This window comes from Tamandua tetradactyla, chromosome 3 (assembly GCF_023851605.1).
Source record: "Tamandua tetradactyla isolate mTamTet1 chromosome 3, mTamTet1.pri, whole genome shotgun sequence".
Classification (NCBI taxonomy): domain Eukaryota; kingdom Metazoa; phylum Chordata; class Mammalia; order Pilosa; family Myrmecophagidae; genus Tamandua; species Tamandua tetradactyla.
Genome location: NC_135329.1, coordinates 180,921,790 through 180,946,225, shown reverse-complemented (window position 1 = coordinate 180,946,225; position 24,436 = coordinate 180,921,790). Strand labels below are relative to the sequence as shown.

General features: G+C 42.4%; 1 protein-coding gene across 19 annotated transcripts in view; it reads right to left on the bottom strand.

The window, feature by feature from the left end:
* Positions 1-7,350: 7,350 nt before the first annotated feature.
* Positions 7,351-24,436, bottom strand: part of PARD3B (par-3 family cell polarity regulator beta) — a 1,143,268-nt gene continuing 1,126,182 nt past the window's right edge. For all 19 annotated transcript variants that reach the window (XM_077154793.1, XM_077154795.1, XM_077154796.1 and 16 more), the window contains one exon: positions 7,351-11,988. In XM_077154793.1, the coding sequence (XP_077010908.1) occupies positions 11,631-11,988 (358 nt within the window). In that variant the 3' untranslated portion in view covers positions 7,351-11,630. The remainder of the gene's footprint in view (positions 11,989-24,436) is intronic.

Below are 24,436 nucleotides of genomic sequence, written 5' to 3'. Positions count from 1 at the left end.
CTTGGCAGAGATGGTCAGTAACGTGCCGGGTCCCCCAGCTTGTCAATGCAAAGGCCACTTACAACTGTTCCCCCGAAGTCCCCAACTCTAGGATACTTATTCCTTCCCCCCAAGAACTGGAGAAGGGAGGAGGGAGAGCCCAGCAGTGATCGCGCCACCAGTTGTAGCTGACCATGACCCTTTATAGTCCCTGCTCCAGTGTGTGACTGGGGCAGGGTGACGGTGAGGGATCCAGGTGAAGGAGAAGAGTGAAGTCTCGGTGAAGGCCCCAGAGGGAGCTGCAGACACTGCCAAGGAAAGACAGGCCTGTCCTGACGCTGGGCAGTCCCTGGAAGGCAGCAGGGCTGGCACCTGCAGCTGAGAACCCTCAGGTCTTCCACGTAGGGGGAAGGAATACCTCGGCAGAGGCGAGTTCCCATGTCATGGGACACAGTGTGGCTTTACACACTTGCCACCTGTGAGACAGTCCCCCCGGCAGAAACACAAGCTCACCCCTTTTCCTGTGATGTGCCCTCCACTGTCGGACCTGCCCCCTGATGCTCAAATCTGTAGGAACAGCCCAGTGAGCAGGAGCCTTTGAAAGTGGGCCCCAAAGCAGTTAAGTTGCATCTCTCTGAGGTTTCCCCTTTTAAGCCAGGATGGAGAGAAAAAAAAATCACTGTGAAGAGGCACAGCCCCAGGCCAAACACTATCACACCATGAAGGTCAAGAGAGGGTCAGGGAAAAACGGATATTGAAAGGCCACCTGGAGAGCAGGGCTGCGCCCCCCGAGTCCCCATCAGCCCCTCCCCCGCCTCAGTCTCACACCTGGGGGGTCTGGAGGCAGGCTGGTGGGAGGGGACAAAGCAGAGCCCCTGCTTTCCAATCACCCGGAATGCTACTTATCAAAGGGATTTTGACTCTTAGATGGTAGAGCTAGTGGGAGCCTGAGAGCTGGGAAGGTATAATATGACTAAAAGCTGCTTTAATAAAGCGCGGGGCTGGGTTTGAGCAGCACTCTCCATAAATCAAAGGGCGACACCACAGCACTCTCTGAAGATCAGCAAGACAGCGCATTGTGGGGCTGTGTGGCTCTTAAATCTAATCGACAGCTCTTTGAGCAAAAATACAGCCACGGCTGGAGGACAGAGGTGGCGGTATGCTGGAAAATATAATAGGAGCCCACACATTTCCCAGGTGATAAGAATGCTGAATGATTCTGAGCCCAGAAACCTTGGAAAACAATTAGCCAGAGAAGCAAGATAACCTGTTGAAATTATGGCCATGCACTTTACTGCTCTTAATAAATTTTCTGGCAGCCTTTCTCCAGCATGGGGTACTGGTCTGTTTATACCTTTAATACTTGGGGGAATTAAGTCATCAAAGTTTCATCCACCTGTCTGAAGTCAGCCAAAAGTACAACTTATTTGACTGGATACCTTTCAAAACTGCTGTCTACATAGATTACAATTTAATATATGGTGGAACTAACAACAAGGCTGCCTGTTTCTTGAGCCTAAAATGTCAAAATCTGCATTTACATGTTCTGAATTTTCTTCAACATTGCATGCACTCTAAATAGCAATCACAATTTAAGCTATGAAGAATTAAAAGAAATTAGGCGATGATTTACTTTCCGTCTTTGCTATTTGCTGATGTAGCAGAAGCGGCAGCAGCTGTGGATACACAGCTGGATCTGAGATCAGAGCTGCAACTTTACAAGCCCGGTGGCCCCCAGCTGGTTCTTATTCTTTGGGAGCTTCAGTTTTCTCATCTGTAAAATGGGGATAATGCTTATCTTATCGCCATGAAGAGTAAATGCGACAAATGTAGGGAAAGCAACTGGCACAGCTCTTGTACACAGGAAGGATTCAATAAATGTTCGCAACCTCCCTTTCTAGTAAAGGCTGATGATTTGATAAGATTTTCCAGTTTAATTAGCACAGAGTTTTCATCTGGGCCAATTTTATTTAAACACCCATTTGGGTGGGTGATCCTCCCAAAAACCTAAATAACTTGCCCTTGTTGGATTTGAAATTCCAAGGGCAAGTTACTTAGTTCACTTAAGGCTGTGTTTTCTCACAGTTTGAGGATTAAATGGGGCAAATTATGAAAAACGTCTAGATCAGAACCTGCTACTTACTAAGCACTGAATAAATATTAGCTATTATTATTAACCTCTGGCCTTCCTACCCTACACAACCTGCCCTCAACAGCCCCCCACACTCCTGCCCCCAAATCATACCTGTTTAGGGGTTTCCTGTGTCTGTGCAGATGTTTGTATTCTGTTCTTTATCTGGAAAGCCAATCCTCTTGTTTACATTCTTTCCATCCTTTGGGCTATTTCAGATGCCAAGGCTTCCATAAGCCCTTCCCTGATTCTAAGCCCAAATCAGGAGCCAGCCTTCCTCTCACAGGCTTCCCTACCTCTGTGCTCCTCCCTCTAGCACTCACCACATCTAGCCTGGATTGGGGTTCTGCATGCACATGTCTCTCTTTCATACTAGGCTTTGATCCTTGAAAGCAGAATCCAAGGTTCGCGCAGCTCTGAGATCCTCTGTGGATTTTTACAGACTGACGTGAAGTATCTGCTCAATAGATATTTGTTGAACTATATTTGAATATCATTTTTATTTTTGTACTTCTTATTAAGATTGAGTAGGCAAAAGAGCTACAAGGTCAAGAATCATTAGGGTCCAATTAAAACCATTTTTTAAAAGGTGTCATTCACTATTAGTCAGCAAACTCAGGAGTTTGGGTTTGTGTGTGGGGTATCTGTAAAGTATGGTCTTTAAAATGGTCTTTAAACTTTGACAGCTGAAGTGTCTCTCTCTCTCTCTCTCATTTCCAGAGGACCTGGGGGTTATCTTCAGCTGTAATGAATGACTTCTGAGAGCCCAGTGCAATGCTTGACTTTCCCCCAGATACACCTTAGGAAGTTATAGTTGGGACATATTAAGGAAAGAAGTTTTAATGCAAGTTGCTCACCCACATTGCAAAGCAGAAAACTGATCCAGGAGTTAGTGCAAAATATCTGGAATATAATAGGTTTTAAAAATTACCTAATAAATAGGTGAGTTCAGCTTTTTCTCTTCCCAGTGCAACCCTGGATTACCTGGTTGGCTTTTTCATGCCTCAGTTTCTTCAGCTGTAAAATAAGTATGAATCTAATGTTCTTTGTATGAAAAGTAAAAATTACTGTGATCATTGAAACATTCAGTATGTAATATAAACAATAATTAGTGAGAATAAACATAGCCACTAAAAAAACCCCTCAATTGCCAAGACACAAGTAATCTCTGCTTTCTCTGGGTATGTCTAAATAGCTTTCATTACATCTTAATTTTAGTACCATTGTATGCAGGACTCAGTTTCCTTACAGAAAGTCAGGGAACCATTTTAACTCACCACCTACAGTTGTTGAAAGGAAAAAGTAATGCAAGTGATTGCAAAGCACTCGCCTAAGATCTGAGGAATTATACAATAATAATAGTAATCATCTGTCACTGAAAGTATTTCCATCCTGGTAGGTTGTAAGCAGTACATTTTCTCTTTATTTATGTCTCTCTTTACTTTTAAAATAATGCATTACCAGTCGCATTTACAATCTCCTAGGCTGCTTCGTGTTTTAAAGAGAATCTGGTCTGTCTACATGAACCCATACCTCTCACCTCCAGAATAATACCAGGTGAACTCTTACGACAGAACTTTGAGATTTATGGTTTGAGCTGCAAGGTGGAACTTCAGCTGTGCAACAATTCAGGAAAAGAATCCTCACACCTCATTTCTGCATTCAAATGAATTCAACAAATAATTCTTGAGCATATAGTCAGAGCCAGGCAATGAGTTTCAGATAGGATACACGTTAGAAGGCCACACAGACATGGAAGCTAATCATTGTAAGAGGGATCATAAAAATCTTATTGAGTTTCTGCAAGGAGGTATCTCAGTAACAAGCAGGATGGAATTGCAACTCTGCCTTGGGAAAAGGGCATGGAAAATGTCTTGGTTAGTTTAGTTGTAGATAACTGAACTCCTAGCTCCTTTAGACAGACAGGGATTTAATGTGGGGGGAAAGGTAAGGAGTGGGCTCTAGGCAGGACTTCCGGTGATAACCTTCCAGTGATAAACTAGTACAGAATTGGTGCAACCCTGTGTTGATCAGAAAGCCAGGAGCTCATAGTGTCGTTCTAATCACAAGCATCAGAACCGTTGCCTCAGTTGTGACGCATGCCAACATAATTACTCTCAGACTCCTGAAGCTAGAGACTGGACACATGCAGGAAAGACCAAATGTCTCTGCTACTATGTTGCCAGCAGAAGCATGCCTCACCTTTAGTTTCATCTTCCAGAGTGTTTGGTCTGCTTGGGAGCAGGGCTTCACATGAATCCCAAGCTATGAGGGGATCTGGAAAATGTGGTCTTCATTGTTACAGCCTCTAGCTGTGGTAAGTCCTGCTACAAGAGCAGGCCATGGACAGGAGGGAGCCAATCTCCAATGTCCGCCTTCAGGACAAGGGCTACTTGATCTGGGACTTGACTTGAGGGCTGAGTGAGGAGTCATAGGAGAAAGCAGGGTGGGCAAAGAGGGCATGTGGGGCAGGGGCAGCTATGTGTATTGCATATTGTCATGGAGATGTGAAAATGCCCACCTGGTTCAAATAAGTAAAAGTGATTTGAAATAACCATAGCACAATAGGCAAAACTTGGAGCGACATGAGTTGAGGAGGAAGAGGCATAGGAGATTGATTTTGGAGGGTGTTCTAGTTTGTTAGCTGCTGGAATGCAATTTACCAAAAACAGAATAGCTTTTAAAAAGGGGGTTTATAATAAGTTGCAAGTTTACAGTTCTAAGGCCACGAAAATGTCCCAATTAAAGCAAGTCTATAAAAATGTCCAAATTAAGGCACCAACAAGAAGTTACCTTCACTCAAGAAAGGCTGATGAAGTTCCAGGTTTCTCTCTCAACTGGAAAGGCACATGGTGAACATGGAGACATCTGCTAGCTTCATCTCCAGGCCTCTCACTTCCTGAAGCTGCTCCAGGGGCGTTCTTCTTCTTCATCAGCAAAGGCTGCTGGCTGGTGGATTCTGCTTCTCATGGCTATGGCCTCTCATCATTCTGGTGGCCCTCTCAGATGTCAAGCCTTTTCCAAAATGCTTCCTCTTTTAAAGGATTCCAGTAAAGTAATCAAGACCCACCTGGAATGGGTGAAGTCACATCTCCCTCTAAGGAAAGTTAAAACCCATAAGTGGGTGGGTCACATCTCTGTGGAGATACCTAATCAAGTTTCCAACCTATAGTACTGAATAGGGGTTAGAAGAAACGGTTGTTTCCACAAGATCGATCAGGATTAAAACATGGCTTTTCTAGAGTACATAAATCCTTTCAGACCAGGAGAGGGCTTTGGACTTCAGACTTCAAGCTATAGATAGTAGGGTACCACAGAAAGGTTGTAAGTAGTGTGTGGGTTTATGAGAGAGAGAGAATGAGAGAGAGAGATTGAGAGAAGGAAGAATGGGGGCAGGGATTAATTTTCCTTGATGTGGATAGGTTGCAACAGTGGTGTGCTGATAAATGTTTAACAACAGGTTCTCCAGAAGGGGGAGGGAAGCCCTCATTTGTAGCATTTGCTGGTTGAGTAGATAAATACTCCCACCATGGCTGATTTCAAGCTACCAACATGACATCCCTGAGCATGAAGTTGGAAAGAGATGCATACAATTGTCTCTTGGGAGCTGGTGCAACTGGCTTTAGCAGTCGCTATATATCATATAATTTATTTTCAAAACCACCCAAGGGGGTGGGCCACGGTGGCTCAGCAGGCAGGAATGCTTGCCTGTGATACCGGAGGACCAGAGTTCAATTCCCGGTGCCTGCCCATGTAAAAAAAAAACAAAAAACAAAAAACAAAAACAAACCACCCAAGGGGTATAGTTTTACAAAAGATGAACCCAATGGTCAAAGACATGCATTTCCAGGAAAGCAATATAGGCAGATCTCCATTTCAGAAAAAAATAATTATCTGGTAGGATTATAGAACAGGGATCGGCTCTGTAAAGGGCCAGGGAGTTGATATTTTAGGTTACATGGGCTATATGGTCTCTGTGCAACTATATAACTCTGCCATTGCAGCCTGAAAGAGTCATGAACAGTACATGAACGATGGGTGTGGCTGTGTTCCAGCAAAACTATTTACAAAAAGTTGCCTTTATAGTATAGGGGCAGATTAGAGGGAAGAAAGATCAGAGGTAGGAAGATGAAATAGGAGGCTATTGAAGAGTCCGGTGAGAAGTGAGGAGAGCTGAACCAAGGTATGACAGGGTGACAGAAAGCACAGACATATCTGACAGATAAAGAGGAGACAGAATTCTTGGACTTCTGTCTGATTATAAGTTGGGGGAAAGGGGTGGAGTTATAAATGGGCAATCAAGGATAAGTTCTAGGTTTCTGATTTGTAACTGTGAACATGGCAGTTCCGTTGGTCAGGACAAAACTGTGAGGAATAGGCTTCTTGGAGAAAGCTTGTTTTCAACTTGGGCATATTGAATTCAAAGGGCCTATGAAATGCCCAAGTACATAAGCTTAGAAGACAGATTTAGCTGAAGCAGCCAGCTCCAGAGCTGGTAGCTGAGATGCCGGCTGCAGATGAGCATGCCGCATGTGTGGAGGTCTGAGGGTCAGAATCCAGGGTAGAAAGGAACAGGGGAGAGACGAGGAGGTCTCGAAGAGAACCAACCCAGCATCGCATTGCCATAGACAAGGTTAGAGTGATTCCAACATGAGAGGGGCAGAGATCAAGAGTGTCAGATGTTGTGGATGCTGTGATCCACTGCCCACCTTCCCCTTCAGTAAGGAAGAACTTATTTTCCCAATTACTGTGGGTATCTCCCAAAGTTGGTACTGCATTGGCAGCTCTCTATGGGGATTGCAACAACTGAAGAAAATTGCTTGATCCAAGGACTCACCTCCTCTCAGGGGTATCCCATATATACTGATACGTGGGGTATAAAGGCCCAGCTTCTTCCCCAACTTGGGACAACTCTGAAGGGCCACTTCCGCTCCAGAGTTCCCTACAGGGTTGGATAAAGCCCACTTTGGGAGTGCATTGCAGCCCAGCTCTCCCCTCTGTCCAGTCTTGATTCTTTCCCTGCCTCCCATAGGTATTGACTCCAAAAATACTTCCAAATAAACATCATCTGTGCTAATCTCCACCTCAGCTACTGCTTCTTGGGGAACCCAGCAGCGACAGATGTTCTTTCCTCTGCCCCATGGCATTACTACTCAAGTCTGAACAGGCCCAGGCCAACTCGTTCATTCATCAAATCCTAAAGCAAACTGGTGGTGAATGGAAACCAAGACTCAGACGTCTTACTGACTGAATAAAGCTTTATTTTAATGCAAAATAAAACAACTAAGATTTTTATACTCATATATAACAACATCCAAAATGTTTTCTGTGGTACAAATGGGATTATCTTAAAAAGTTTGTAAAGAATTCATTCTCCAACCCCATATGCCACAATATGATTTCACATAATTTATCCTCAGAATTTATGAACAGACTTGGTATCATAAAAGTACAGGAAACGCTACAAAAAGTGACTGTATAAACAACAGGTTTTGTTTTTATGTTCCAGTAGTAAACGAAACTGCAGTTAGCACGGATGGCATAGGAAAACAGGCTGTGAAAGAGCTGCACTCAGAAGCACAGGCTAGCAGAGTGTCTGGAGTTAGTTCATTCTCCACTCTGGGCTTGATGGCCAAGCTTGTCATTAAAAGTCAAAATGTGTGCGATTCTCTCACTATTTAAGGACACAAGGGAGAAAGTGTTTCACTTAGAAGTCCAAGCTGCATATGACATTCGAGGCTTATTTTAGCTATCAATCTTTTTTTTTTTTTAAAATCAGGAATGTCCCCTTGTAGGGATATTTTATGGAGAATCCTTTCTCTGGGGTCACTGTGGCATCGTTTCACCTCAGTTGGCATGGACTGGAAATGGTACCATCTCACTCCTGCCTAATTGGACTAAATCTGGATTTTATGTTGCTCATGGACTCGAAAAGCTCTAAGATATCTACCCAATTTAACATTAATTTGAAGGCCATTCATTATAGATCTCAGGGTTTAATGCCCATGGGAATTTGACAGACACATTCCTTTCTGTTCCAAACTCCCTAGGTCTCCCTGCCCCCTGAAATGCTGAGATAGTGCTCCCCAGAAAATAGATTCTGTGTTGGCAGGTTAGGGGAATAAATATTCTCTGAAGGCGAGATTTCTATGCATATCAGGGAAAAGAGAGATGGGTGCCACGATTACCCTAATCGTTAGGGTGATTTCCTTCAGAAGGTAGGTTTAGTTACAAATTCCACGAGTCTTTGAAAGGAATTATAATCATGTTATAATGTTATTTAATTGGTTATAGTAATAAAGCTACAGTGAGCTTTCAATTTTCCTCACTCGGGAAGGATGCACAAGGCTTCCACCGGGAGATTTTAGTGGGATGTGGATCCCAACCAGACTCTCGATTCTGAGACCTCTGCTCTGTGCCATCCTGTGGGTGTTACCACATATACACCTAAAATCTTAAGATTAATGAGCTATGGGGCAATGTTTTCCAATTTTTGTTTTGTTAATCATGATTTAAGAAAATGTCCCTCTCTTTGAGCTTGTCTTTCACCCACTGATTTGACATTGTGGAGAGGCAATATTCTACCACCAGTGATACTGCCATAGCCCACTGGCATAAGGGATTAATGACATGTGTGTCCCTCCTTGCAGAGGACTGAATTCTCCTGCAACTAAAAAATTTCAATGGCCTGCTCCCTTTCACCTCTCTACTCCTGAAAAAAGGGTGAAAACTAAGGTGCCTTAAAACTCTAGAGGCTTGAGGCCAAAACATCATTTCAAGGCCTAAATGACCTGGTGGCCAGATTAGCTGCAAAATGGGTGCATGTTGATGGGTTTGTAGCTTATGCCTCTGTTTCCAGTAGAGCTATTAGACTTCTGAGGAGACACCTGAATTTTTCAAAGGCCATAAATAAACCAAGAGCTAGTTCCTGGTTTTCTAAATACTCTAAATAATCCATTCACCTAAATACGGGAAAATAGTTCTGTAACCTCTGGAGTGGTGAAAGTGGAGCATTTGTATGCAGTGCTTATGAAGCTTATATTTGAGCTGTTCCTAATTGTTGCTTGGCTTGGTGGAGCCTCTGTCCCAAACATAATGTCAGCTTCTATGTGGTGGCATCCAATGGAGTATGTGTTATATTTCAAGCAAGAAAAAAAAAAAACCCAACTAGTATAATCTATTTTTCATTTACTCTAAGAGGACCTTCATGTACTCACTGGCTGTCCCTCAGGATAGGCAATTATTTTATAGACTGTTCTATGCACAGAGCATACTTAGGCACAGCTTATCCTGACCCCACGTACAAGAGGCATCGTGCACACTGAGTGAGAACACTGGAGGTGAAAACATGGGCATTCCTGGAGGGACCACACCACACAGCAGCTCACCCCACACCACAGTTGCTGGCTGTGCCTCACATGGCCTTAGCCTTAATCCCAAAGGAAACTTCTGGCTTGGTTATGTCCAGTCATCTACAGAAATTTGGTTCAATTTGAAGCACACTGAAGAGCTGTTTCTTAAAACTTCAAAATACATTTCCTTTACCATATCATCTTCTTCTTGAAGGTGTATTTAGCTTGAGGGAGAGGCAGCATTCAGCATCTCTGCGGGGAAACCTTACAGCATGTCTGCACTCCACGTTTAGGTGAGCAAGGCTTGAGGTCCTCAACCTGTTTGCACAAATTGCCAACAATCTAAAGATGCCTGGCTGAAGGGAAATGACAGAGGGCGAAAAGTAACTTGATGGTATATTTTCAAGAGTGCCATAAGTAAATGGTAGCTTACAGAATGATAACTGCTCAAGTCCAGTAAATGATACTATTTATGTCTAAAACCAGCAGTTTCATCACTCTTGATAAAGACCTCTATTTTAAATAAATAAAAAAAGACTAAATTGGGATAGATGGATGTTCTATATATTCAATAATACTATAATTACTGAATTCTGTCAGTCAAAGGTATTGTAATCTTGGGCCAAATTTATCCAAACTGAACCCAAGACTTTTTTTCTGGAGGGAATTAAGAAGGAATGTGAAGAGGCTTAAAGTTTTCAAGAATCACTGAGTAATTCAAACTGCTGCTCCTACGTTTCGCTGCTTCTTAAATCTTTTGTTTGTAGGTTCACTTGAGTCTGGTGAATGAATACAAAATAGCTACCAAATTCAAAAGAAATTGCGATGGGTTTATCCTTCTTAAATACTTTGGAGAGTGGAGATTCAGGTTTTCAAAGCCTTACGACCTTCCTTTCCCACCTGGGGATCTGCCAATGAAATACAGCAGATGCAGACTGATTTTGTCTTATGCTGCCTCTCCCTTCCCTTCTGCTCTTTCCCCCTTCTTATTCCTTCCCTCATCAAACTTTCCAGAAAGCCCGTTCATCTTCCATTCTCCATGCTAGCGAACACAAACTCACTGCCATCCTTCACTGCCACCTACTACCTGCTGGCCGTTCATTCTCACGGGCTCCTCAGTGTCTCGGCCTGCAGACGGTTCTGCTTGGCACTGGATGTGGAGTTGGCAACCCTAGGGCATTGCTTTCTATTGACCTGACAGGTGGGCCCTCTTTTCCCCAAGTACGTATTAGCCTCCAAGTAGAAGCCTTAGAGGAGAGGCCCCAGTTAAAATAATTACAAGCAGGAGATCTGGGGATGCCTCTGAAACCAGATATCTCCACTCTACCGTGCCTGGGATGGAGGAGGAAAGGAAGTGAGGACCTGGGAGTTTCAGCGTCTTCACCTGATTGGCTTGGGCCTCGGAATATATTCCTTTTGGAAGCTCTGACTAGCTTTCCACTTTCTCCCAGGACACTAATACTGTATTTGCATTTTACTGGCTTTTATATAAAAAGTGAGGAAACGTGAAATGTTTTCACCAAATGATTGGTACCAGGACTCTGAGAAATTCTACAAATAAAGAAATGCAGCCTTCCTCCATGTGTAAAAAACTTTCAAGGGGATCACTAGTTACGTTTGCTGTTGTGTTGTTCCCAATGCAAAAACTACTCACTTAAGATGCCCTGTATCTGCATTCTCTCTAGCCTGCCACTCTCCAGACTGAACAACTCTAATAAGGTGGCTGAAACTTAGCCTCCAAGTGGATAATGATTCTGGGCAAAGACTGCCTGTATACTGCCAATTCTTAGGGGTGTGTGTGTGTGTCTATATGTGGGTGTGTGTATACACACCAGTGTAGGTTTTTTAGCCAGGGAGGTGCCACATAATTTCTCTCCATTGTCATTTGCTGTTGAGTTGCTGCTCTCACTGAAACTGAAGAAGTCTAAAAGCATTTGAAATATATGGTGCTACTGTTTTTGCGGTCTCATCTTTTCAGTTTTGTTTCTCAAAACCCTCTGCCCCTTCCTTTTTCCTCTGATTAACATTCAAGTGTTGCAACTGCAGTGAGAAAAACCTAATTTGTACCATGGAGAATTCTTAGCAGGAAGGTGGTTTCAGGGTCTAGGGAGGGCAGAGGTGGGGTCAGATGCCTTCCCTTCTGGCCTGGCTGCTCTCGGTGGGTTCAGCTAAACGGCGGCAGTCATGGGGTTCTTCTGCCGGGGGTCCGGGGCTCTGTAGTGGTACTGGTCTGGGCTGCCCCCTCGGGGCCCTGGTCTGCCCATTTCCGGATAGGCTGGCACTCTGTGGTGCTGAGAAGGGGAAGGTGGGACATCTTGTCGGAAGGGTCCTTTGTGCTGGTGGGCTGGTGGGGGTGGGTAGTACTGAGGATACCGGAGATCTGCAACCCTCAGATCTGGGGGGAGGGGATAGGTCCCTTTGGGAGGATGCACAGGGTGGGCCCCTGGGTAGTATGGAAGCTCCCTTTCCTTGTAGAGTCCTCGAGGTCCAGCTGTCAGATAGTCTACAGGATCCACGGGTCCTCCCCTAGAAAGAGAAGAACAGACTCAACGTCAGCAGCTGCCAGTCTGGCAGCCCAGTGGAAGACCAGGTTTCTCAGCCTCCTCTGCAGTTTGTGTGGCCAGGGAGGTGTGAGCAGAAAGTGATCTGTGCCACTAAAAAGGAGAGGGAACCTTCTTCTTCTCTTTTTCCTATTGATCTTTGGAGTAGCTCTCTTAAACCACAAGGGGAAAGCCACAGGCTGAGGAAGGCAGAGCAACAAGAAGGCAAGAGCCTGGGTCCCTGACACCAAGCAGTGACCTTGTCAGCCCAGGGCAGCTTATGCTTAGATTGGTATGTGAGTGAGAAATACACTTCTGTCTTGTTTAAAGCCTCTGATGCTGGCCTTCATTACAGTACCCAAACTCGTATCCTAACCAAGACAATAAGTTGCGCTCTCAAGGTTGGGATCATTACAACCCTTCCCTTCTCTGCCTCTCTGAGGCTTCTCCTGGGTATGGTGGAAGAAGTGTACTGGTTATTCTGAGTCATAAAGTTCCCATGGATTGCATTCACTTTTCCTTTGAGTTTGGGGGTGCTCTTTAATGGGCTGTTGGTTGCTATCATGTTCCTGTGTGGATTTGTATGACCTCCCCACTCCATATAGTTCCTAGGAAAAGTCTCAACCCAGACAGCTGGGAAGTACCCCCTGAGAGCTTTGATAAGGTAATTGCACCACAAAGACAAGAAGACACCAGTCCAGTAGCAGAGTGCGAAAAACCAAACCAGCTGTCAGTTGCAGACTCCGTAATGGGTAGGCACACAGAAAGGTCTAGGGCAAGGATAAACACTAACAGAAAGCGACCCTGTCTGGCTCACTCTACTAAAGACAACAAGCATCTTCTGATCCATTTGCCATAACAGAAGCAGTGTGTCTCTAAACAATGTGCAGATGACTGCATCTTATCTAGCCTGGGGTTAAACAGATGAGTTTTGTTTGCAGCTCTTAAATCCCCATAAACCTTCTGTGCACATATTCACCCCAGATCCTTTGCACTTTTTACCACTTCCTCTTTTATTATTTATTTTTTTTAAGGGGAAACAGCAGCAGTAATAATTAATGAAACCCTCTCTGGTGTCAGAATACAAACTACTAGAACACTTGCAAGTAGTGACAGGGCTGTAAGAATGCAGTACCTGTGGTTAATCAAGCACTGTCAAGTAGGGTCAAAATCACCCTGTAATCTGCAGAGTGTGATGTTAAAACAGCTCTGTAAGCTCCCCAAATCAATAAAGATTTGACAAGCTTGGGTTCATGTGAAAAGCACCATGTGAACATATCTATAAGGATGAATGATGGAATTCTCTCTATTTTTTTTGTATGTCTTAATTTGTCCACATATAATAATAAAGGATAGATCCTTGAGCTTTGAGTAATTTAGTTAGTGCGAGTTTTCAGATAAAAAAATTAAATTATTTGTGTGCAAGTTATTATAGCATCAATTGCTATTATTCAGTGCAGTTTGCTTTGCTCTATTTTAAATTGCCCATGACAAACAAAGCACAGATGCATTACCTGTCACTCAGCCCAGGGCAATAAAGGTTTGAGACTTTACCTTTCCTTTAGAATTCCACTTTTGATTTAGAAAATATCCAGCATTCATGATAAAAAGTTTTTAAGTCCCACCCCCATTCTCATTTATATTTCCTTTAGTTCATGCTAGAGATTGCCGAAATACTTAAAAAAAAATCCTTACCCTGTGCTTTCCCTCAAAATCTACTGAAACCATTTCTCTGCATGAAGTGAAACATGTGGTTTTTGTGCACTCATTTTAAGCCTCTTGGGATAAATCACTGACATCTGCAACACACAAACATTATCTGCCTTAAAATGAACATACAACCAACGCTCCCTGTGGACTCTCTTAGCGTGCATGTTTCCTGTTTGAAATGGAAAGAGAGAAAGGAGGAATTCCAGGCCGTGGACTTTTAGGGTCCTGGTCTGTCCCTGGAGATATCTCTTTTAAAACAGAAAGTTATAAAAGACAGGCACGCCTTGGTATTTTATTTTTGGAGAGACAATCCAGATCAAGTGGTGACGGGGCAGAAGCCAGCCTGGGAGACTCCCCAGCAGCACAGGCCATGCGCACGTGAGGGACGGTCTCTCTCTCTCCTCCCACACCCGGGCCTCCTCCACGTCCAGCTCTCACAGTGAGATGGGAGGCTTCCCACAGGCAGATGGGGCAGGACACAAGACAGTTCTGTGCTCCTCTATTGCTTCCTGGAGGGGAACTTCATGTCTGGGAGTTTTCTTACATGTGGTAGAAACAATTGAGGGAGCTGTTCTTTGTCAAGGAATGAAATAATGGAAATCGTCTTTTTCTGTAGAACTCATCATAACAGTTATTGTTTTTAATTTTTCAGAGAGAAGAAAAACAATGAGCCAGCTTATAAAAATATTGTTTGAAGTTCAAAGAGTAAGCATTTTTTTTTTTTTGAGAGGGGAGTTATCATCGCTGTTTATAATAATTTGTTACTCCAACCTGAGCATTTCCTACAGACTTCTGCCAGACAGTTGCTGAGTGTGTGCCAGCACTAATGTGTGTGTGCGGGCAAGTGTGCACACACACGCACATGTTTAAAGGGATGAATTTTAAACAGGAAAAAAAAATCTCGTTAACTGTAGAACTTGGGCCAAAGATAAATGAGGAAGAAGAGGGAGCTCAAATTTTAGTTTTGTTAGTCTTGCGCTCCCCTTTCCATAGTTTCTTTATTTGGGTGAAATTTAGTCTTTGTAGGAAAGCACAAAAACAATCCATTCTGGGGCCTAAGAATGCTTATCGTAATGACTGATGCTGTATGCTTTGAGCTAACCCTGGGAAATCGAGGGGTAGACTGCTCTGGAGATTCTGATTAAAATAAGGATCCAAATTGCACATATATCAGCACCGAGGGGTAGACTGCTCTGGAGATTCTGATTAAAATAAGGATCCAAATTGCGCATATATCAGTACTTTAAGACCCCACATTTTTCATGTGACCTCATGAGGTTTATCTATATGTGTTATTATTTTTCTTTAAAAAACCTTGCAATCCAACATATTCAGAAACCATATTTACTTAGAAAAAAGAAAAACAAGCCTATATTTGCTTTTTTTATATATTATAGCTCTTTGAGGATCCCATCATGGAAATCTACAATACTTTTTAAAATTTCAGGCATGTTTCTGGAGACCGGGAGGTTTCAGATATTCCTTGGAAAACTCATAGGAGCTATCACAGGCATATAGTTTTCAACCACATAAATGGATGTAATAATGAATGTTAATCTTTAAACCTGAACACGACAAAGCCATAATGTTATTTATATATGAAGACACAATAAGGCTCACTTTCTTCACATGAGGTTTCGCTATTTTTGCAATCTTAGTATGTGACCATTTTTCATTAAACAAAAAAATAGGCTGAACATTGGAGGCCAAGGGGGTCAGATAGCCAGCCCAGGGGTACCATTCCTTTTCATTTTATGGAAGTCTGGAGGGCAGGTTCCTAAATTGTTAAGGCAACCCTGTATGGGGAAGGGTTTAGTATTAGAAGGACTCACTCACTGGTGAAATCTTTTAGCTAGGAATAAGGTGGCTATACCTATTGGAATGGACAAAGGGGTGTGAGTAATCTTGAGTCCTCCTACCTCCTCTGTCCCTCCAAACCCTCCACAATTGCAAAGTCAATCTCTTCCCTCTGCACATACCACTGTAGTCACTCTCATTTCATCTTTCACCTTGACTTGTGGCTACTTACCTACTACTCCATTGGAGTAGGAGCATCTCAAAGGAAGGAAGTGGGCTTTGCATATCTAGTGATCTCTCTCACTGGTTAGCACACTGTAGGAGCTCGAAAAATGTATGCTGAGTTTATTCAAAAGAATTTAGATAAAGAGAAAAACCACAAATAGTAACCCTAGAGGGTTAGATGTGAATAGGAGTTGAAGGTAGATACAAGGGTAGAAGAAAGTGGACTTTCATTGGGAGCCACAGATTGACAATGGTTGGTGCAAGATTGGTCTATAATTTTTGAAGAGGAAAGAAAGTATGGAGGGATGGCAGACTAAATAAAATATTGGATTGGCCCAAAACAGAACAACTGTAAAATATATCTGTCTTGTTTGCCAAGAATAAGATTATATCTGTCTTAGCTCTTTTGGTTTGCACAGTATTTGAAACACAGTAGGTCCTCAATGAATCTTGGGCTGGCATTTAATTGCCTTGATTTACCAGTGAGATTAACATGATTAACTGATGCTTATGAGATTCAGAGCTACCCTGACTCAAACTTAACTGTAAACTGTGTTTACTTCATGCAGGAGAAGTATATTTTTTCAATAATCACTAAAGGACTGTTTTAGTATTGTCTAGCAAAGAAATTTTATTTTTGACATAAATACAATAATCTGGGAACATCTTATTCTATGTGTTTCAAATTATAATGCATAGGGCTTTAAAAGAAAAGGCCTGAAGGAGAGAATATCAAAGTTGAAAACTAGCTACAGTTGCCACAGTTTCAAGTACTTGGGCTTGAGGATTGATAAACATGAAATAGAGGCCAAGGTGATGTCCATTTGCTCTTCTTTCCTGGTTCTTCTCAACATTTTCTTCATCAGAGTACACACCATGGATGAATTTCATATAAGCCACACATGCCCAAGAGAGGAAGAAGCTACAATTATGCAAACTTTTCTACCACTAGCTGTAACTCAATAATGCTCTTCCCTCCCACTCAAAAAAGCACAAAGGTATTAAAGAGAGAGAGTGTGTGTGTGTGTGTTTGTGTGTGGTGGAGGGGGCCGACATTACTAGGGAGGAAAAATTAGTCTGCTATAATTTATTAAAAGAAATCATTTGCAACTTGAGTTCTTTAAATAGCAGTAACAAAGCCTTGCAATACAGAGCTGATCATGTTTTACATGCATCTCCAGGGTGAATTTAAGAACCACTGTTGTGTCTGACCCACTGGGCTCACCTTTTAGGAAGAGGGAGTATAGATGAAGTTAAAGAGTATCAGGGGGAAAAACAGCTAAGATAGAGACACATTAGTGGCCTAAAGATCATTTGGGAAGGGGATGAATTTAGCAAGTGAAGAAATAGGGTATGTGGTAAAAAAGTAAGAAAACCATGAAGAGCTTATGAAAGTGCATTCACCTTGGTCACAAAACATTGGGTTCCTCACTTATGGAAAAGATTCCAAAGGGCAGAAGGTTGTATCACTTAGTTTCTACAAAATATCATGCATGCTATTAGCAGCCAGAACAGAAACAACTTCTTTACTTCCAAGGTAGTCTTTGCAGGTTTCCTTTTTTGGTAAAATTTGACTGTAACCAAACTTGGGGTTCAAATGAGAGGAAGTAACATGACATAAAACTCTGAGCGCTGTCTGAGAGATGCTGATACCTTTTGGCAGAGGATGGACATTTGGCACAGCCACACAGCACCCAAGCACACACACATAGATTATTTAACTGGCTGAGCAAGTGTCAGTGCTTTCTTCCCCGGTTCTCCCATGAATACTGCAAAGCTGAAAAAAAGTCATTGCAAACTAATATACTCTGAGGTGCTAGAGTCACCCATGTTATGTGGACAGAGATGCTTTTAGTCTGTGTTTAGAATTCCTTCCGTGTCAGGTTTCCAGCTAATAGGCCTTCATCCCCCATCCAGGCATGAAAGGGGTCGGCCAGGATTAGCAGAGCCCTCTGCAATGTATATTACATAGCTTTGATTTCTGCAGATTTTACAGAATCATAAAATAAAATGATCATTTGATGGTCTATGTTATAGAAATGATTACGAAAAAAAATCCCACTTTCATCACTCACATTTCCCATTGTATTATGAGGAATAATATTTGGTTTATATTTGGAAATGTATATAAAAACGAGAGACTCTAATGTGTGAAAAGGCAAAGAGCTCTTTTTCAGCATGGGATTTGGCTTTTAGAAGCCTAAGAAGCTAAAAGGGCTGTTAGTCCTAGTAGAATGGCAAATAGCACAGACAGAATTCCACGTAGGAAGTTTCAATCTGAGGAAGGCCTCAATCTGCCTTTTCTCAAAGAAAACAAATTTTCTGGTGCCATTTATGAAAATCAAAACAGATATTTGTGTGTTTCTGCTTGCAAGATCCTGTATTCAAGGTGTCATACCTTGAATGCTGAGTCCCTAAGAATCATGGGATGGTCATAAAAAATGCATAGTCTGGAGTGTCAACCTCAGAGATCCCTTGGGCTGCAAGAGGGTTGGGAACCCGCTTTTTCCACAAGTGCCCTAATGATTCTGATGCAGATAGAGCCAGTTCGATGCACTGAGAAATCCCACTGTGTTTATGGGGGTTAATAAGACATGAAACCTGTCCTTCAAACAACTTGACATCTAATAAAAACAGTTCAGGGAGGCATGGGCATCTGGAGATATAAACCACAGGAACAAAGACACAGAGCTGAAAAGCCTTGGCAAGTGTTCAGGAAACAGAGACCACTCTTCTGAGGCTGGTGTGAACAGGTGAATAAGAAGTTCAGCCTGGAGAGGTGGTTTGGAGCCTGATCACAGGTCACTGAACACCTGGGGTTGGGGTGAGAGGATGAATGAACAGGATTTTTATTTGGCAGGTAGGATTTGGAGCCAAGGGATGACATGAATTACCTGTGGGACCAAGCTTCACTTGGAGGTTCCTTAGGCACTTTAAACCTTGTAAGTACAAAATTAAATATTACCTCTGCCCAAACCTGCTCCTCCTCCTCTGTCGCTCTTGGAGAATGGTATCATCTATGCAGTCAGCCAAGCCAGAAGTCTCAGACTGTTCTCTATCCAGTGTCCACTCCAGCCAGGTATTGGGGTCTATTAAATGTCTCTTATGCATTCTTGGCTACCCATCCTCACTGTTTGGCCCTATTTTGGGCTTAAATTATTTTGCAACTGGAATATTGCAATAGCAGTAGTGCATTAGGACTAGCATGGAGTCCTAATACAATAGGGTCAATAGCATAGGGCGAGGTACATGGGAATTTGAAATACACTTGAATTTTAAAATCATCTAGCCAGTTGCCTACAACTTGGTAGCAATTTCCATCACAATCACAATCACACTAACTCTCAGCTGAAAACATGGTACAATTTTTAAAGGTAGATGACTTCAGTTTTCTTTTGGAGACTATGTGAGCATTTACATCTTTTGGATGTGATGATTTTCAATTTAAATCCTGAGCACTTAATTGCATCTTCATGAGACGTTTTTTGTTTTTGCCTATGCCTGAATACTGACTATGAGGTGTGCTGTAAGACTTTATACATCAGGTAATCTTTTCCCTAAACTTACAAGACTAAGTGAGGTTTATATAAATACACTTCACAAATGCCTGCACTTTTTGCCTTAAGAAATGAGTGTATTCATAGTTTAACTGGGATAAGGTAGTTGAAAGACAAATGGACCAGGGACCGATGTTAAAGCTAGGAGTGCTGAATTCACTTCTGGGTAGGAAGAATTGACATCAGCGCCTTCCAATACTGAGTCAAGAATCATTTCCAAGCAGGCTTTCCAGGAAGAGGGCTCTCCTCATTCTTCACTCAATTGAAGGGCAAGGGGCCACTGAAGGGGGCACAATCTGGCCCCACAATACCACAAGGAGGGAGTTTGAATTTTAATAACACATTCGGTCACAGACATGCTTAGGAGTGTTTGGGGGATTTAAATTCTAACAATCTCCCTTATGGCCAGCACAGAGGCAATGGGCCCATTCACCAACTTCCATCAGATGGAAGTGCTGTGGAGCGAAAGCATCTTATGATAACTTTCATCCAATAATTTTCCACCCTCAACTCCCGGCTGCTCTAAGCAGGTGCCCCCGCCCCAGGCTGGGCCCAGTAGGCACACACAAGGCTCAGCCACCAGCCTCGAGCAGACCCACCTGCCCCCCAATCCAGCTCTGCCCCATTATTCGGCAAGGTGCTCAGGAGATAGCGTCAGCATGAGAGAGGCTATACAATATCACGTTCTATTCAGCTTTCATTTTTGCAGATGAAATGAATTTAAAGCACAAAGGTTACTAAACTGTGTTGTTGCAATGATTTTCAACAAATAATAAATGTTATTAAGAGAATATTAGTTCTGACGAGTCGCACTAAGCTTCCGCCATCCTGCCTTGGTCTCTTAATATGTGTCTGATCGATACATAGCTAGGAAAGACTGGTTATTCATTCCATTACAAAATTATTGTTTCTAAATCTTCTTTTATTGAAATTAAAGCTTTTTTTTTTTCTTTTTTGGTCATTTCTCCTCTGCTGTAATGTAGCCTGTCAGCCCTGCCTTTTTTTAGTTCCATCCTGGCTCTTGAAGCTGGTAAAACTGAGTAGCTAGCAAATCAAGACTACTAACAGCCCAAAGTGAATGGGGCTATGAAATTACCCTGCTCTCATCAATAATTTTTTTTTTTGGTTGTCTCAAATGTTTTGCAGTTACTTCTTGTCCTAAGCTTTTCCATGACCCCTCTCCATTTCCTACCTTTATTCCCTTAAGAGAACTAATTCGTGGGTCCAGAGCCATTGATGAGTGCTTTTGAAGAAGAGAGCAAGAGAAGCTTTCATTGTGGGTTGAGCTCCTTCAGATGTTATTTCATCATACATTTGTTCTCTAACTCCCTGATTTATTGATTTATTCCTTGAACAATTCAAAGAAAACTGTGAATTCTCTCTCTCTCTTCTATTTCTTTGAATGCTGCTTTGCTCTCAGCCATGTTTGGTGCCAGTATATGTACTAATAAACACTTTCTCCCCTTTTTATCACATGCATTCTATGTGGTTATCACCTGCATTCTATGTGGTTATCACATGCATTCTATGTGGTTGTACATACAGCAACCACAATTTTAAAACCAGTCACAAAGCTGCCACTTTAATGACTAAAACAAAAGCTTATCATGGGAAAACAAATATTTACAAGTATGAGTCATCTAATTTAAAGAAATTAATTAAAAGTAAATTCTGAAGTGATTTAAAACTAAAGAAGCATTACCAAATAAAACACTATTTACCATTTGCCCCATGCCAACTCATTTTTGAATTTCAGAGATGGAATTCTAGGTACTCCCTTTGTTTCTATGGACCTTAAGCTTCCCAAACCTGCAAAAAATTTCTGGACTCGATCTCATTTCCCCTCCTAAGTGCTCTCAGAGTTTTCAGTTTCAGTGGTCTCAGGATGCACCCAGTGTAGAGGGGGCCGCATGGGACTTGAAAGCAGTAGAGCAGGAGTGGAGTGAAGTCATGTCATAATCTCATGATCCAGGTGAGTTAACATTTTATGAGCCTCAATAATTCTCATTCATAAAATGGGAATATCATGCCCTCCTTTCCTCACCTTGCAGGGTTGTGATGGGAACTGAATAAGAAGAAAACAAACACAAAGACCAGTCATATTGAGGTGCTTGGTACTTATGCAACTTAAAGTTACACTCAGTTATTTATTTTTATTTTTGGCATGGGCAGGCTCTGGGAATTGAACCCGGGTCTCCAGCATGGCAGGTAAGAATTCTGCCACTGAGCCACCATTGCACTGCCCTCTGTGCTTTTTAATAGAAATAAAATTAGATCTTCTATATGGAGTTTAAGGTGACTTTTCCAAAGTCACAGAACTAGCAAGTAATGAAATCTGAATCCAAACTTCAAGGCTGGGTACTATGGTCCCTGGATTTCCCACCCCACCTTAAAGTGCCAGTTTAGAAAATGCTCTCCCAGAGGTTGCAACCTGTAGGCCCATAAAGAAGATCTGGGCTCACACGGTGTTTTAAAAATGTTCAGCTTGTTGCTGACATTTGAAAATGGAGAGTTTTCATGTAAAAACCCAGCTTTTCTGTTTTTCTTTGAGCTCAGGATAGGCCTTCCTTCAAGACCACATTCCTCTGGAGGTACCCCCTCGAGGGAGGGGCTTTGTCCTCCTTCGGCCTGACTCCTGGCCTGCTCCCCTCACTGACATGTCCCCCCGGCCCCTCTCGCTCTTTAGGTGTGTAGTCCCCATCACAAGGGAACAAGTCTCACTTCCAGATTTCTGCACATCACTTTCAGCTTGCATCCTCCAACTGCAGGCATACAATCCCAAGGTCCCCCTTTAAAAAGTGAAAGTGGTCTGGGAAGCTGACTAAAATTTCAGTTGCCTTATCTGGACCACCTTTAAATCGTTAACAATAAATTCTCTATGATAGTTCAGAGCTGGAGAGAGCTGCAGGGTGGAGAAGGGGCCTCCAGTAGAAACTACAAAGACTGGGTCATATCCCAAGGGGTTACAGGCAAGTCTTGTTACTTTCTCAGGCCTTATCTTCAACTTGTAAAATGAAGGCATTAGAATAGGTGGCCCCCAATGTGTCACCAGGGGCTACAATTTCATGATCTTGCCAGAAAAAAATGCAGGTTCCAGTCCAGGATGACTGCAGGTCACAGGGCTGTACTTCAGCCCCATTTCTGCAAAGGTGACCCTGGCTGGGCCTCGTCATTTATCTGTGCCTTGGTTTCTCCATCTGTAAAGTAATATGTGCTTTTCTTCTCACTCAAAAGAATGAAATGATATGGGTGAAAGCATATTAGTGAAAGTTGGGAAAAGATGAATCCTAGATCTTATATTACTCTTGTTTTCAAAAGCTACAATTGTCAAGGGGAAATCTGCCTTTCCAGATGAGGTTTCTGGTTCAGAATTTGCAATCTGCCTTATGCAGATGGATATTTCTATGGTCAAAAGGAAGTTTTACCACAGTCTTTTGCAGGGTGATATCAGACTTCAAGCTAAAGGGTAGGTATGCTCCACTTCAGAAAAGCTGGGCACTAATTTACCTCCCTTTTCCATGCATTTTATGAGGAATGTATATAGTTGACTGTTATCAGGCTGTTAAGCAATTTGATGAGGTGTGAACTAGCCTTTTAATTGTTTTATTTACAACATACTTATCCATCACTAACATCCCATTGGGGAATTCTGTACTTAGTTGATTATTTCAAGTGAGGCTTAGCGAGCTACAATTTGGTAAAGCCAGAAGCAGGAAAATGCCCATTTAAATCTGAGCAATCGTACAGTCATTCTTAAGTGTGGAATATACTTAGTTGGGGTTAAAAACAAAGTGTCAAGAAAAAGACTGGATCAGATTGTTAACAGCCTTCATCACCACCATTTAGAAAACAATAACATGGAAAATCAAGATGGGAAAAAGAACTACATTTAAATTCACTTGTTCTTTCCAGAGTACATTTTCTGGCACAAATGGCTTCAGGGGAACATTTCATTTGTCAGGGACTGCAGTCAGAATTGCTGCTAGAAGTCAAATGCTTACTTAAAAATAAACTTCTCTTTCCTCTGTAGTTATAAATCTAGATGGACGAACCTCCTAATGTTACCCTGGCCCCGAGGTCTTCTTACTCCTTGGTTTGTGACAGTGATGAATGAACCTCAGAATATCATCGAGCACCTACAGAAAAGGTATGCACCCAGTGTCTACCCCAGAGGAACTTACAGTCCAGTTGGGGAGATGCAGGAGATGAGAGACAGGGTGAAGGGACAAATGCTCAAAGCTGGGCAAGTGGCATGGGACACTTGCTACAGGCAGGGGTTCTGGTGAGAGGAGGCTGAAAGGGCATCTGGAAAGAGGAGCTGGATTTGGGAAAGCAGAAAGAAGGGGAGGAGGTAGGGATGATGACACTGTAAATGAGGATATTGAAAATCTTCAGGGTACCGGGTAGAAAAGCTCAGAGACCAAGAGAAGTGTTCTTATTTTTAAGTGTGAAATCTTAACTGACCTAGGTATCATTTCCTTTGTTTCTGACTCGATGCCCTCCCATGAGCTTATTAAGCATATCGTGAACGTTAGAAAATGAAGTCATGATAGGTTTAAATTGATATGGTAGCAATATATAAGATTATGCAAAATCTTTAATATATTGTCTTTATACTTGCAGGGGAAAACTTCTGCCTCTGTGGAAGTTCTAACCACTGTATTTAATTGCCTGTTTTCTTCTGTGCGGCCTCAGGGTCCTGATGGCAACGACGTTGAATCCCCAGTGTCTGGCACATGGTAAGCACTCAATAAACTATTTATTAAATGAATACTATCTAGAGATTCTTGTTGCGGGGGGGAAAGGATCCTTGTTTTCTTTAAATCAAGGGGCATTTACACCTGCTGGCCTAAAGAAAGATGCTTATTTGGATTTCAGCCTTGTACCTTTCTTTCTCCAGTAACTGGCATCTAGCTTATTCCATCTTGGTCACAGTTCCAGTAGATAAGTCTCAGCCTCGATGCTCTGTTCAGCTGCTCCACAGTAAACACGAGTATTGGAGTTAAAATATCTAGGCCGGAGTTCCAACTCTGTCACTGTCTTTAAGAGAGAAATTTCTCTGTGTTCATTTTCTTCACTTAAAAGTGGTGAGTATAATGACAAACTTACAAAGTTGCTGGGAGAGGCTCAAATTAGAGAAGGTAT